The sequence below is a fragment of the Dermacentor andersoni genome, chromosome 9 (assembly GCF_023375885.2).
Source record: "Dermacentor andersoni chromosome 9, qqDerAnde1_hic_scaffold, whole genome shotgun sequence".
In the NCBI taxonomy this organism is placed as follows: Eukaryota; Metazoa; Arthropoda; class Arachnida; order Ixodida; family Ixodidae; genus Dermacentor; species Dermacentor andersoni.
Window position 1 is genome coordinate 7406279 of NC_092822.1, and position 15048 is coordinate 7421326.

General features: G+C 45.2%; 1 protein-coding gene across 1 annotated transcript in view; it reads right to left on the reverse strand.

Moving 5' to 3' along the window:
• Nucleotides 1–482: 482 nt before the first annotated feature.
• rnh1 (ribonuclease H1) overlaps nucleotides 483–15048 on the reverse strand; it is a 31886-nt gene continuing 17320 nt past the window's right edge. Inside the window, exon 9 of the mRNA XM_050174674.3 lies at nucleotides 483–634. Coding sequence (XP_050030631.1) covers nucleotides 542–634 — 93 coding nt within the window. The 3' untranslated portion in view covers nucleotides 483–541. The remainder of the gene's footprint in view (nucleotides 635–15048) is intronic.

Consider the following 15048-nt stretch of genomic DNA (forward strand, 5'->3'; position numbering starts at 1 on the left):
TTGGGGAACCCCACCCTCTCCTCACCATTGCATGTTGAAGCTGCGCTCTCCCCTCCATCGTTTTCAATTCTCCTCCTCTTCATGGATCACCATTTTGCGTTAGTAGTTAGCGAATAGTGCACTGGCACCGGCAAACTGGCCAAAGATGCAACGTGCATTCGTGAGCAGAGACCTTCCGCAAGGATTTCAGCATTGTAGTATGCAGTTATTTCTGCAGGTTATAAGTGCGGGTTACACGAAGAAAAATGCGGCAACTCATGGTCAGGTGAGCAATGGCTGCCATTTGTGGGCTGTCAACATCGTATGCAAGATTTGACTCCTGCAGCATCTATTTGATACATATTTGGCTCGCACATTCATGCAGCAGTTTCTCCAGATCACAAACATTTCTTAACCATATTCAAAGAGTGCTGCTGTGCCTCTTAAAATTTTGTCCATCTTACAGTGAGGGACATTTAGGAGAAGTCAGAGACTGAAACAAATTTCCTAGCGCACAAAAGAAATTACGTTTAATATGAGAAACAGGCAACTGAAGCAGTGGTCATCCAGGTGGCAGCGGTAGGTCAAGTGCAGCCACGGCCAAACGGTCAGCCTGCTCGTTGCCTGGCACACCAGAATGGCCTCGGACATGCACCTGCACAGTCGTAAAGCGTGCACATTTGGCAACATCCATCCGTGCCTATAAGAGACTCATGCAGACAGCACCATGGCGATTACACAGGTAGTGGTAATCAAAATCACTCCGTGCACTTCCCTGTAAAGTGGATTAGATCTGTGACGCACTTTATATAACCACATACCTACAACTATATACTGTATTTACTCAATTCTAACGCACCCTCGATTGTAAGACGCACCCGTTTTCAGTGACCAAAAAGAAAGAAAGCCTCGATTGTAATGCGCACCCGTTTTCCACGACCAAAAAAAGAAAAGAGTACAATACGGCACACCTCGTGCTTTTATATAGAAATACTATTTTCTCTCATGTGGAAAAAACAGATTTATTCCCAATACACTAAAGTTCCGATAAATAAAAACACAAATGGAAGCGGCATACCGTGCCGCCAAGATTTCCACTGCACCGGTAAAAGTCGCTTGGGGCAATAGATATTCGCTCGTTGTCGCTATCAGACAACTCATCGCTATCAACAGACCGAAGCATTTCATCCTTGGTGCCGTCCGTGTCATTCTAAATCCTGCACTTTTTAAAGGCCTTGTTGACCATGGCAAACAGGATTATGCACCATGCATCTTTCATCCATCCAGCAAAGTCCTGCAGTGAAGCATGCTTTATTTTATTGGCGGGCGTGAATTTGTGGCAGCCACTGACAAGCCATTCAGTGTAGAGCGACCGAATTCTATCTTTCACTAGCTTGTTCAAACAAACATCGAGCGGCTGGAGCTGCGATGTCATGCCGCCGGGTATCACGACAAGGTCGGTGTTGCATGCAGCCAGCTTGTCCTGGATGTGTTAGTCAAGGTGGCAGCTGAATGCGTCTCTTCTGGCAAACGTTCTCAATCCAGTCAGCGACCAAGTTCGTGGTCATTTTCATTTGCGCGCACAATCGCGCCACCCAGAAACATGATTCCTTTCGGGAGCGTCTTCCGTCTGAAGATAAGATACGGGGTACCTTGTTCCCATCCGCAGTGAAACAAAGCATTGCAGTGACTAGTTTTTTTGTGGCCGGAAGACAAAACGCGCAATCGCTTCGTCCCCTTCATTTCAACGGTTGTGGTGGCAGGCATGTCATAGTAAAGCGGCGTCTGATCGGCATTTCCAATCTGTCTGAAGTGGTAGCCGTTTCTATGGCGCTTAAAATTGTGCAATTTCTCTTCATATTCTTTGGGCAATATTTGGCATATTCCTCTCTGCCTTAGATGAGAAAAGCCTTTTCTTTTCATAAAATTTGATAGCCAGCACCTGCTCACTTTGAAGTCACTCTGCATTAGCCCTTTTTGTAGGGCTAACTGCATCGCCCGTACTTTGAACAGATCGGTCATCACAGGCCGCTATGCCGCTCGCTGCTCTTGCACGTATTCCACGAGCAGCTATTCTATTTTGGCAAAGCAGCCCTGTTTCGGTCCACTGAAACCCTTTCTTGTTGCTTTGCTGGCAAAAATATTCTCCTTCTGTTTGCACCAGTCCTGCACGCAAGTTTTGGGAACTCCGAACGGTCATGATGCGGCCCGATTTTCGTCCGTCTCCGCACACAACTTTCCTTTTAAGTGCGGCATCATGGTGGACTCGCCGTGTCTTCACAGTCGGCGTTTCCATGCTGATTGAATAAATGCAGAAAACAGGAAGAGAGGCAGTAGACTAGGTTACACCAGCGCCTGGTTACACGTACAACATGGAGGTATGCACATGGAGGAAGCTACGGCAGCTAGGTTAGAAGCGCGTACGAGGCGGCCATTTTTCTAATGCTGACTGCAATATGGTAACGCAGATTTAGGGTTGTACTCAATTTTAACGCCCATGCAATTTTTTTTACCCGTTCTACTGGGAAAAAGGTGCGCGTTAGATTCGAGTAAGTATGGTATAGCATATAGAGGTAACATTGCATCAAATCCAAATTTTTACGACAGTAGCTGCCATGAAATCTTTTAACGCTTGACTTGTTTCTATATAAATGAACATAAAGACATTTATTTTGGGTTGCCTCAGCTTGGGGTGTCTACCAACCGGGAAAACCAGGAATTCTCTGGGATTTTGTGCTTCCATCAGGGAAAATTAGCTGTAATTTTATTGAAAGGGAACGAAAGTCGCGGTAATGCTGGCTCGAGCAACAGAGAGGAATCATAACTAATGGTCTTTGATGCTGCGTCGGCTGGAGGAGTCACCAGAGTACAGTCAATGACTGACTTGCTGGACGCCAGATAATTCGGACGGCTTCGCGGCACAACTATGTACCCCATAGGGCCAATGTATAAGAACGTCTCAAATTTCGGACACAAGAACGCTTTGCCGTCCGATTTCTGGACTTTTTGCCGTGACCGCAGGTTCGAAACGGCATTAATCAAAACCACCACCGCCATCATTTTGATAATCTCACCGCCTCGACCCGGCACACTTGCACGCAGATCCACCTGCAGCCGTAGCCACCACCGCGGCGATGCTAGGCCTAGCTGCTTCGAGGTTCGGTATTAAGCTTCTTGCCGTTATGTGCCGTGTTTTTCATTTAAAGAATTCGCCGTTGTTAGCAATGGCATCGATACCGCCTTTGTGGTCATCGCGATTGGCTTCGAAGTTCGGAAAGCACGGCGCGTTGCATAATGCCTGTTCCCGAAAGTCAGCTTCGCCTCATTACAGTACTGTTACGCTGTGAAGCATAACAAGTGGAAAGGGGCAACTGTCACGGGACACAGTATGTATTTCTAATTATACACGCGCGCACCCGCCATCTCCTGTGGCAGTACAAGTACCGATATGCCTAATAAGTGTACTGGCCGGCCTTCAGAGATTCTTCGGACTCGTGGCGATTCGAACCCTTAAGGGCTGTAAAAGGCATGCATTCATTTTTTCAGACGTTTTCGTGGCCCCTAGGGAGTCCGAAAAAGCGGACGCTGACTGTACAATTGTCCAAGAGGATGCTTCAAATAGTCCGTGTGGCGAACGCGCAGCCGAAGGAGAACAAGAAGACAAAGGACGTACGCATTCAGAAATGAACACGAAAGGAAGCATGCGACCGCTTTTTTGAAGGAGCTTGCACTCTGAAAGCAAGGTGTTGGCTGATGCCGAGATGCAGGTGTCCCTCATCCAAGCAAAAAAACTCTTTAAAACAGTGAAGCGCAACACTGAGGTGTTGTGTGCAGGCTGAGAGTATGTCAGGACAGTTGAGGTGGACTTACCAGCTGTTGCGAGATAATCTCACTTGTGATAAAGTTCGGGCCTCATACCAATTAGCCTGCTATCAGTTGATAGAAACAGCTCATATTCGAAAATATTCTGCATGCATCTCTTATTTGTATTTGAGAATGTTCGACTAGATTTGCAATTGGTTTTACTATTTCTTTCAAAGATATTTTATTCGCTGTGCATTTTACTAACCCCTCCCTTCTGTTTTCTTTTTCAATAAAATAAACACTACCTCTTACTATTCAAGCTGGACTAAGTTGTTTATTTTAAAAATTTTTTTTTGCATGCTTACTAGAGTGACACCATTGGGCAACATCATGTAGGGAGCCCGTCTTGACATAAAACAAAGTTCTGTGTCACTCAGGAAATTTAGCAAAGGCACTCGGGGAAAACCTGGAAAACTCGGGGAATTTGGAAATGTCAACTTGGTAGACACCCTGTTAGCTGTACTGCTCAGAAATTTGGTGCTGCACTATGCCTGACCATTGGAATGTGGCCACAGCCTCTTGGAACACTCATTGACATATTATGCTATTCGCACTGCATAGCCCACCCATCATGCACACAACTTACGTATTCCAGGACTGTATCACAAGGAAATTAGTTACATCAACCAGTATGTGTATAAAAATATGTGCATATTTGTAAGCAAGAACTTTGATAATAACTGGGGAGGTTAGCTGAGCGAAAGGCTTGGTATGCTACTGCAGGTTTAATAAATCACAGGTGATCCACGAAGAAGAGAAAAGAAAAAAGAAAGTACACAGATCTACTTGCATACAAACTCAGGAAAATCTGCCGCAGTGATGTAGTAGCTTTGGCATTGCGCTGCTAAGCCCGAGGGTGCACGATTGAATCCTGGGCACATTTAGATAGGGGGCGAAATGCAATAATGCCTGTGCACTGTGGATTGGTGCACATTAAAGAACCCCAGGTGGCTAAAATTAAACATGAGCCCCCACTACAGGGCGTCTCATAATCATAGTGTGGTAGTGGCATGTAAAACCCCAGAATTTAATCCTTAAACTCGGAAATGTACACAACAGTGAGTACAATGAAATAAACAAAGTCGAAAATGGAGCTTTATGACGCCGCCAATAAATGATGTTATCCTACAGTGGAACTCTGTTTATAAATATTTCAAGGGACTGCAGAAAAAAAAATTTGTCACTATGAGGAAGGTCCCAAATTGTCACAGCCTTAAAAACAGCTCTGTGCACTTGTATAATTAAGGGACACATACTGCATTATGCAACAGCCCGTTCTACTCTTAACGTGCTTCACTGCATAACACAGCTAATTGTAGCAAAACTGACTATAGGGAGTCGGCAAGAATTACAGTGGTGCTGTGACACGCTTATAGGGGCTGATGGTCGTATATTTCCGGCATTTCGTTCCTTGGAATTTGCCTCTGCACCGGTAAATGTATGTGACCATCGCATTTAGATGGAATGTACGATGTGGGAACATCACTGAACGGTGACATATCAAATGGAAACGTAATACATAGTATTCAATGGCCTTTAGGCTGAGATCGCAAAAATGCGACGTAGCAGCTGGGAAAATACAATTGCGAAGAAAGTAACAACGAGGTTCTACTGTAATACCATAAAAACATAGGTGACGAATCTTTCACTGGAAACGGTAATATTGTTCACTACTGCATGTCTATTAAGGCAACATCACAAAACCTCTGCAATAGCTTCAGGCACCCACATGAAAGTTATATAATCCTAATGCCCCAACCATTGGCACGCGTCGGCAAACTTCGGCGCGCGCCGACAAGCGAACGCTTCGCTTTGCGTTGGTCGGAGGAAGAGGGCACGCAACCACTGGAGCGAAGCTCCGACACACGCCGAAGCTCGCTCCTCGGCTGCAGCGCACTGTTGCTGGACTATTTTATCTTCATCCGTCAAAGCCCAGCCTAAAACAGCCTGCTGTAAACTAAGCTTGAAACAATAAGTCAGTGATCTGTATGCGCTTTTAGATATAAAAAACACGTTTGAATAATGAATATACGCCTGCCATAACAGTTTGTTTTTATTTTTGAAGTAAAAATAGTGCACAAAATGTCGACATCAGCGCTCGCGAGTCGTCTGCCTGCAAGATCGCTTTGCAAACACCTGCACGACGATGCCATATCATCAAAAACTGTTGTACCATTTCATTTTTGGTAGCTCATTGCACAGCCAACTATTTAAGAATCAGGCATGCAAAGTATCACTGAAAAAAATCTGTGTTAGATATATTGTCACGTAGTAGTGATGGTAAATAAATAGTGCAGACTCAATCGCAACGATAGCGGCGAGCAATGTCGGCAATCGTCGAAAATCTCGTCTGAGGGTCAAGCACATCGGTTTGCATACATCAGTCATCGAAAGTTACAGCCTATTCGTTGGTGCCCGCACACCTTCCAGAAACTACTATACAATTCATTTCGCGTATGCAATCAGATTAAGAGGGTTCGTCGACAACAGACAGAACCATCGATAACATTCGCGAAACTTCCGATACGTTCAGGCGCATCCTGCACCGCGCGATAACGTGTAACATTTTTTAGCCGGAGAAATACGGTAACCAGATACAGATAAAGCATCCGTGTCAATATAATTATGTTTGTTGGTGCATGAAAGGAACGTGAAAAAGTGGGTTCTGAGAAAATCAGCAAAGAAGAATTGAAACACCTATAGCACTCACAAAAAGAAATATAGAATAGCTAAAATTTATGTAATTCGTAGCTTGTCTCTCCCCGATTCTTGATTCTCTTAAATCTAGCACATGGATCACCTCTATTATTCTGGGTTGTTTTGATGCATCAACACCGCATCCGGAGGCCTTCGCATTGAATGTATTGCTACAAAACATTTTCACAGTGTAAGGGCCATGTTCTATTGTAACTGGTTTCCGCATGTCAAGTTTGTCTTTCTTTAGATTAATACTGTCAGATAATACAAGCTTGAGAATTGGAGGGTTTTAATAGGGGTCTTTCGTTGCCCTTTGCCAAGTCGTACTATTGAAGTGGTTATTCGAACGTATGGGAGCAGCTCATTTGCATAGTATAAGAAATATATAAACAGGTTATTATTTTCACAATTTATACACTTCGTCACCACAAAAAAAAAAATTTTATTATTTTCAGCCTGCTACGATGTTTTGACTGAGAAAGATATATTCAATTTGTTCTGCGAGGCACGCAATAATTCCTGTGGCATATTTTATTGCATAACACTGGATACAGTAGCTAACCATTATTATTACTCAGACGAAATTAATAGCACAATGCATGTGATCAGGCACATAGCATATTATTATTGCACTTTTTTAATTGCCTTTTTTTTAATTGCACAGAAGCTACTGCACTGGAATAGTATACTAGTACATACTTAAAAAGCACGATTTTATACTACGATAATAATAATCATTCAAATGTTTATTGTAGTGCCCAGGAACAGCTAGAGAGCCTTTGTACTGGTGCACTTAACGATCACTATGCGAGACAAAATGTACAGAAAACATGAATGTGGTAGACAAAAAAATGCAAGATAGAGAAACAGATAAGTAAAAAAGGAAAAGAGGAAAAGTAAACGGCAGTTAATCCTACGTGATTATCTACAGATACACAAAACACAGGAAATGAACTCTGAAGTATGTTTTGGAGTCGAGTCTTATACAGCACAATCTTGCAACAAGGCCAGGCAACGAATGTGGAATGCTACCTGGTATACTGTTGCGGCACGAACAAATGCATATGATCAAGAAGCTTTAGGGAATGCATAATGTCATGGACCACCTTATACAGGAACAAAAGGTGTGATTAAGTCTTGAATCTAGAGGTGCGAGTTGAAGTATATTTGAGAAGGCTCAACTGTGGTCGCCAGAATGGCAAAAGTGGTGCTTTAAGATAGATATCCATTTATTCTGGATGCGTTCAATGAGGTCAGAATCAGTTTTGCTCGTAGCACCCCCTCCTACAGAGGCATACTCTAGTAGTTGGCAGCACACAGCAGAATTTCAGAAACACAATAGGCGAGGGAAAATCATGCAATATACGGCATGCAATTCCAAGAGCGTGAAGGGCATGATGTGTAATTATCTATGTGAAGAGAAGCTTAGCATTTTGTCGAAGTACACACCAAGATCTTTCATTTCATGACCATAAGGAGTGGAGCATCACATAGGGTGTATCAAAATTTCACATAGTGCGTTTTCTGCATATAACTTAGTACCATAGTATTGGAAGCATTTAGGAGTACTTATTGTTTCTGCACCAGTTTGAGAGTGAAAAAAATGTCTTTCTGGAAGTCGATGCAGTGGTGAACACTGTTCACAGTCTCAAATAGTTTTAAGTTGTCGGCACACAAAGTCACGCTGTTCATTTATTAAAATGCTCTTAGCACTAACAGAAAGCAAGGAATCCAATATCAATTCAAACACTTTTGACGCACTGCATAGGATAGATATAGGTCGGCAGTTAGTAAGTGCACATCTAGGACCTGATTTTTCCATGGGCAATGTCCATGCTACCTTCCGAGTGCTAGAAAAGGTACTAAACTTTAGGGAACTATTGAAGATGTTTGTGAGAACAGGGAACAAGTATGCTTCCATATGTCTTAACCCTTTCAAATGCCACTTTATCCCGTTGATTGAAAAGTTGCTTTCACCCAATCTGTACCCAAAGTGTACAGCTGCAGAAAATATTAAGAATTTTCAATTGTTTAGCGAATTTTGTCAAGTTTACAAAATTTCAACTCCATGTGAAAACTCACTACAGGAACACAAAATATGAGACCATGTCCTATTTCGTGTTTTGAAAAGCTTGAAAAGCACTTATCCAGCCACTTCAAAATCATGCCTGGTGCATGATATTGTAAAAAACAACGAAAGAAGTGAACCCGCTACATACAACATACTGACACAGAGTAAAAACACCCAGCCGTCTACCTTCCCACTCATTTTGCTAAAACATTCTGCACGTTATTCAAAATTGCAGCACAGTTCCAATAATAAATGTTTCAAGGTGTATGAAACACATTTTAAATACCATTACTTTCATCAGTGCTTTTGCTATTGATGCACTCTCCTGCTGTGCACAATTGTGTAGACAGCGTCTGAAAGGGTTAAGCTCTGCGGAAGAAATACCATCAACACCACAAGAAAGAGAAGGTTTAAGGCACTTCATACACTTGAAAACAAGGTTTTCATTGACTGATAGCGTACACACTGTGCCAGACTGAGAAGGAAGGTTACTTGAAGCATATTTCACACCATATAGCAAGCAGAAATGTTCCGCAAAGGCATCAGCAGTGTTCGAGACAACACCACCATTTTCATGAAGACGTACATCTTTGGCACTCTTTTTAGAAGAGTGAGAGCGCACAAAGCTCCAGAAATATTTTGAATTATGTGTCATGCTGGCTTCAACACAATCAATGTGGTCATAGTGATGATTCTAATAATAATAATAATAATAGTAATAATAATAATAATAATCTTAGTGGTAACTTGGCACTCTAGACTAAAAAAAGGCTGATGCCTGTATGTTAGAGCATCTGATAACCAGCCATCTAGAGCAGGAATTTGCAGGATGCAGACGACACCTCCTTCCCCTCCATGTGCACACACGTGCCCACACACACACACTATTGCTCGATAACACAGCACGGCACACACGCACACATTTGAACGGCACACACGCACACATTCGACAGGTGCACAACAAACAGGAGTGCCAATTCAGTCTGGTTCCAAGGAAGGAGAATAAAAATGGCCAAGGGGGGTGAAGAGAAAGCTCTGTATGCGAGACATAATCATGGAGTTGTGGTGTTGGACCATAGAGGCACGATGAGGGCTCGGGCTGACCACTTGTTCAGACGAACTGAAGAAAGATTAGTGCTGTTCAGAGAGCCGTCAAGCACCCTGCAGTATAGACTAGTGCAATGTTGCACTGGTATTGCAGGGTGTGCTACTTGAGGGGTTTGAGGCAATCCTCGTAGGCTGGCATGAGCTTGTGACAACCAAAAAGACGAGAGTAGAGGGTGCGTGTTGTCTGGCGCTGAACAAGCTTAAGTTTGTTAGCGTCGAGAGTTTGGTATGGGAACTATACTGATGAGCAGTACTCAAGTTGTGACAGAATGACAGAAGCGTAGAGTGCTCGGAATACCTTGCGTCATCAGAGAAGGGAGACACAGGACACAAACCCAAGAATGGGCTGATGCTTAGATACAGTGCTAGTGACATATGCGGAAAAGTTGAGAGAAGAGCTAAATGTTACACCCAGAATGGGAAGGGCCCGAACCGTCTTTATAGAGGTGCCTCCATGGAAGTAGGTTGGACGTGCAGCAGTTTTTTTGTGGCTGATATGCATGGCAGCACTTTTCGCAGTGCTACTACAAAGTGTTATTGCAGGCCCAGTCGTTCACCTTTACGGAATGAATTTATTGCAAGCACATATGCTGTGCATCGGCATATTGTTGTTGTGGAAGTGTTAACTTGTTAATCAAACACATTCTGCGCAGATGCATTAGTAACTTAGTTTTGAGTAGATCTTTGTCCTGACTACAATTTATAGTATCGCAGCAAGAAACATTTTAGTAGAAGCTGAAGGGATTCCAGCAGTTTAAGCATACCGAATGCACTCACACAATGCACTCACACCAGCAACATTTTCCATAAACAAAAAGTGAGATAAAAAATCAATTACACTTTCACAGACTCAGTACTTGCTGCTTCTGAAGCAGGCATCGAAGCAATCATGGTATATGCTGCTACATGCATAGGTCTTGCATGATGCAGGTCCTGCTATGCACTACACACAGGGCACACGTTGCAAACAGATTTCTTTTTGCAGTGCTCAAGTATAAGGACACACTGAATCAAACATGACTGCGTTGTCACGTATGCTTCAGTGCGTCAGTGTTCTTGATTGCTACACGAGCGATTTATCTCCAACTAGCCCAAAAGACGGATGCACTTGAAAGAAGTGAGTGAAGGAGCACAGTGAACTTGTACTGAACTGGATTCACATGCTGAATAGAAGAGCGCAGTGTCAACTGAAACGAGCGGCACGGCTGATAATGTAAGTACTTCCAATAGTTCGGCTACTAGTGTCTTTCGCTTTTGGAAGTTATCTTTGTCACTGGAAACAGCGCAGAACTTGCCCATTAAACTTGAGTCACCCGACACCACATGAAACACGCCGCGGTTGACCACCCCAAGTTCCACACGGTTCATTCACCACATCACACGACGTCAGGAGTGCCATATTTTCAATCACTGCAGCACCAAACGGACCTGAAAATTAATTTCCTTCGACAGAGTTTCTCAGCTGGGTTACTTCACTCGCCAGTTACGAACTCGATGGACGCGCTAGGCCTACGCGTAACGTAAACAACATCGGCGATAGGCGAGTGCTGATTGTCCACACTTCGGAGCTCGTAAACATGTCTCCATTCGTTTTGAGCACAACAAAATACACATACAACAAGCACAGACGTTGTGGCAATCATGACTCAGTTGGCTGTTTTAGCAGACGATCGTACCGAGCCCGGCGGAACCCAGTGGGCAGGTTGGGTTAGTCGGCGTCGTTCGAAGTCGCTTCGGATCCACGTCGCGCTGCCACAACCCACGGTCGTCGGTCGGTCGTGTCGTTGTCGGCCTACTATTACAACACTGTCTTTCAGGAACACTGTCGCGCGCGTCGTGCGTCCAAAGAACTCGGACGATTGTTGGTGCCAGCGCCTTCGCACAGTTGGCCATCATAGGCATAGCAGCTGGAGGATTCGCAGCCTCCGATTGGTTGAGGCTTGCGACGCATCGCAGCCTCTCGTTGCCGCATGCCGGAGCAGCGTCGCCTCGCGTCTGCAAACTTCTAGCATCGACAGTAGACATAATCGCTGCGCATCGTCACGCTTCGCCATGTCCCCGACCGAAGCTTTTGACGCTTCGGCACGTGCCGAAGCTTTCCGACGCGTGCCGAAGCTTTCCGATGCGTGCCAGTGGTTGGGGCATAAGAGTCATAAAGCACCAACAGTAGTAATAAAAAATGTTTGTTCGAGCTTACTGTAGTATTTTGTTTCACCTTAAAGGGTGCCTGAAACTGTTTGGACAAATTTTGTTGATGTGTAGGGCACACCTACAGTTAATTATTCGCACCACAATTTGCTACGGACAATTACAAGTTACTCTCCTGCACAGAGATGCATTTTCTCCTCAATTCGTTTGCTGAGTGACAGGGACTAAGCTCCGCCTTCACTGGCTGTGCGTCACGATGGCACGTATTGTCTACTTCCGGTTGTCTAAGAGTGAGCGCATGAAGCCTCTCCAACCTCTCCGCCAGCCACCTGGCAGTAGACCCCAAGCGAGAACTATCAAAGCAGCGTGCATTGCGAGCATTCTGTCGCAGCTCTGAGCGTGTCCAGTATTCCGGTAACCACAGGCGAGGTGGGCGTTTCGACAGATGGGTGGAGGTATAAACTCAAGCTGATGAAGGAGCTTTAGCGTAGACGTACGTGAGCGGCCTGATCGGTCTGCACGGTCCAGCCACATGGTGGCACAGAGCTTAACCAGCCAAACAGAGAGCTAATACTGCCTTAACGAGGTGTAAAACATTTTAAACATTTAGAAAAACTATGTGTTCAGGATTACACTCCTGTGAAAAATTTACACCAGCAGCAAACTAGAATACACTTTGTTACTCTGCTCATCCCGCGAAACAGCACGGTGACGGCCAGGCCCAGTGCACTTGCACTTGCGTTTACCCCAATACAGGACATGCGAAACACTATTGCGGTAGTAATCCCCCGGCGTAAAGGGATGGCTACAAATGTGCAAATCCTGGCACTGATCGGATAGCGATAGTGTGCAGCAGCGACTATGCTCATCTGCTGCCTTGCAGAGGGATGTGATGTCAAAGCTTGAGATATTGCCAGTCACTACATTCGCAACCCACAACGTACCGTATTTACACAATTGTAAGTCGACTCGTATATAAGTCGATCCCCTCCCATATCGCGTGTGACGGGGAAAAAAAAAAGAGCGTATCCACGGGCGCATTCCATAAAGAAAATTTATTAGTACAGTAAAACCTCGTTAAACTGTACCCGCTTAAAGAGTAGTTTCCTTTTAAAAGTAGTACAGTCAAATCCCCGAGTCAGCGGCCATTGAACATAATGTGTTTTGTATCCGCATAAACCGTACCAGCTTATTGCATACGTATCGGTTAACAAGTAGTGTTTCAACTTTTCGTTGTGCAAACACGGCAGTGCGTCGTCTCCATCGGTAGGCCCGGCAGAACAACAAGCCTCAGAGATTGGAACGGCCTCCAAGCGCCCTGTGTGTTCGCGCGTGAAGCCACATCGACATCATTTCGGCGGCGTGCCAGAGAGCGTTGTGGTGTCGTGAATGCGAGGACTCGCATCATGCCGAAGCTCAGATAAAAAGAAGACGCCGGATGCTCAGCATAGAAGAAAAATTAGACATTGTTTGTGCTATCGAACGTGACACGAAGTTGGCGCTGGCACGCGACAGGGATCTGCTGTTGACTACGGTGTGTGGCATTTGGAATGCGAAGAAGTTGCTCAGCAGCGCTGCTGTGACTGCGAAGGGATGTCAGCTACAAGGTTCAACTTTTTGCCATCGTTGCCTCTGTTGTTGCCGAAGTGTCGGCTAGCGACAGTGATGAGGACGACACGGAAAGCGACAGCACGGGTGATACAGGCCCGACAGTGGCAGAAGCTCCGAGCCACATCAGCGTCATGAATGCAATCGTCGCGACAAGAACAGCACCCTGCAATGAAAAAGGTGCCCCGCAACTTCTGCAGCGCGACCGCGTGCGTGCACGGAGAATACCTAACGCCAACAAGGAATCTGCCATATGAATGTTTGCCGAGAAGAGGGGGCTGGCTGAAAAGCTGGCTCGCAGCTTCAGTAAGTTTGAGGCCGCTGCGGCACCAAATGAAAATAATACCTTTGGCGCGCGAGGTGAATAAATACTACATGTTTTTTTCCCCTTTCATCACATTCTCTACGAGTTTCGTTTTTTACAGGTAAGTGGTCGATCTCATGCTATTTCGGTTAAACAGTACTACCGTTTTCAAAGCTCCGGCCAACTATGGTTTAATGAGGTTTCACTGTAGCTGGCATGGTCACTGGCCTACTTGTCCTCACTAGTGCTGCCATCGTCATTGCTGCTACTGTCCCACAGCACGTTGTCGTCCAGCGAAATTCGACATTTGCAGCGAAGTGCATTTGCATACGTACATAAGTCCACACTGAAAGCACACAACCACACGCAGCAGTCGGGGCAGCTCTTTTGACATGTCTGGTTGGCATAAGTTTGCGGTCTTCTGCTACCAGCCACTCGTATTCAGGGCAGAGCAGGTCCTTAAAAGGCAAAGATACAGGCTTGTCTCATGACCATGTCGCACATCACTGGCAGGGACCGATCACGCATTCAGCGACGTACGCCACAAGCTTGGCCTACAGCTCCGGAAAGCGTCCCGACTTCGGCCCGCAGAAACCTCTTCGCTTGACGTCGCCACTCTTGCATCACCCATTAAGAAACATCAAACTTGTGGCCTGCTGCGCAGTTATTTGTTTCTTCAGCGTGAAGGATGGCAGCCCTCTTGAACACTGCTGTGAACGAGCGCCGAATGTTTAATGGACTCGAAGCACTCATGACTACTGAGGAAGCATGGAAGTAGCATGTGGCCGGCAGTCAAGTCGGAACGCATGAAACTAAAGAGCTACAGGGAAAGAGGAACACGTGAGCGGTGTCTGCTCTTCCATGAATTATCGATACTCCCCGCAAGCGCCGCTGTTCTCAGGCTGCCGCTACAAATGGAACAGCGCCACTTCCGTGAACTAACGACACCCCCCAGTGAGTGCTGTGCGTGCTACAAAACTAAAAAATGTTGAAAAACCCTTCCGAAATACAAACAAATGCACAGGATAGTGAAAAGCTACGGATAGGGCCATAGAGCAAACATAAAATTGTAACTACATTGTAGCTCCCCTGATATCCCACTGGTCTCGCTTTTTTTGTGGCGCCATGTTTTGGTTTCAATTGTAAGTCAACCCCTCCCCCCCCCCCCCCCCCCCCCACCACTTCAGATTTTCAAATTTAAAAAAATATAGGTCGACTTACAATCATGTAAATACGGTAACAGGGGCGAACCATGGTGCTTGCGAAAAGA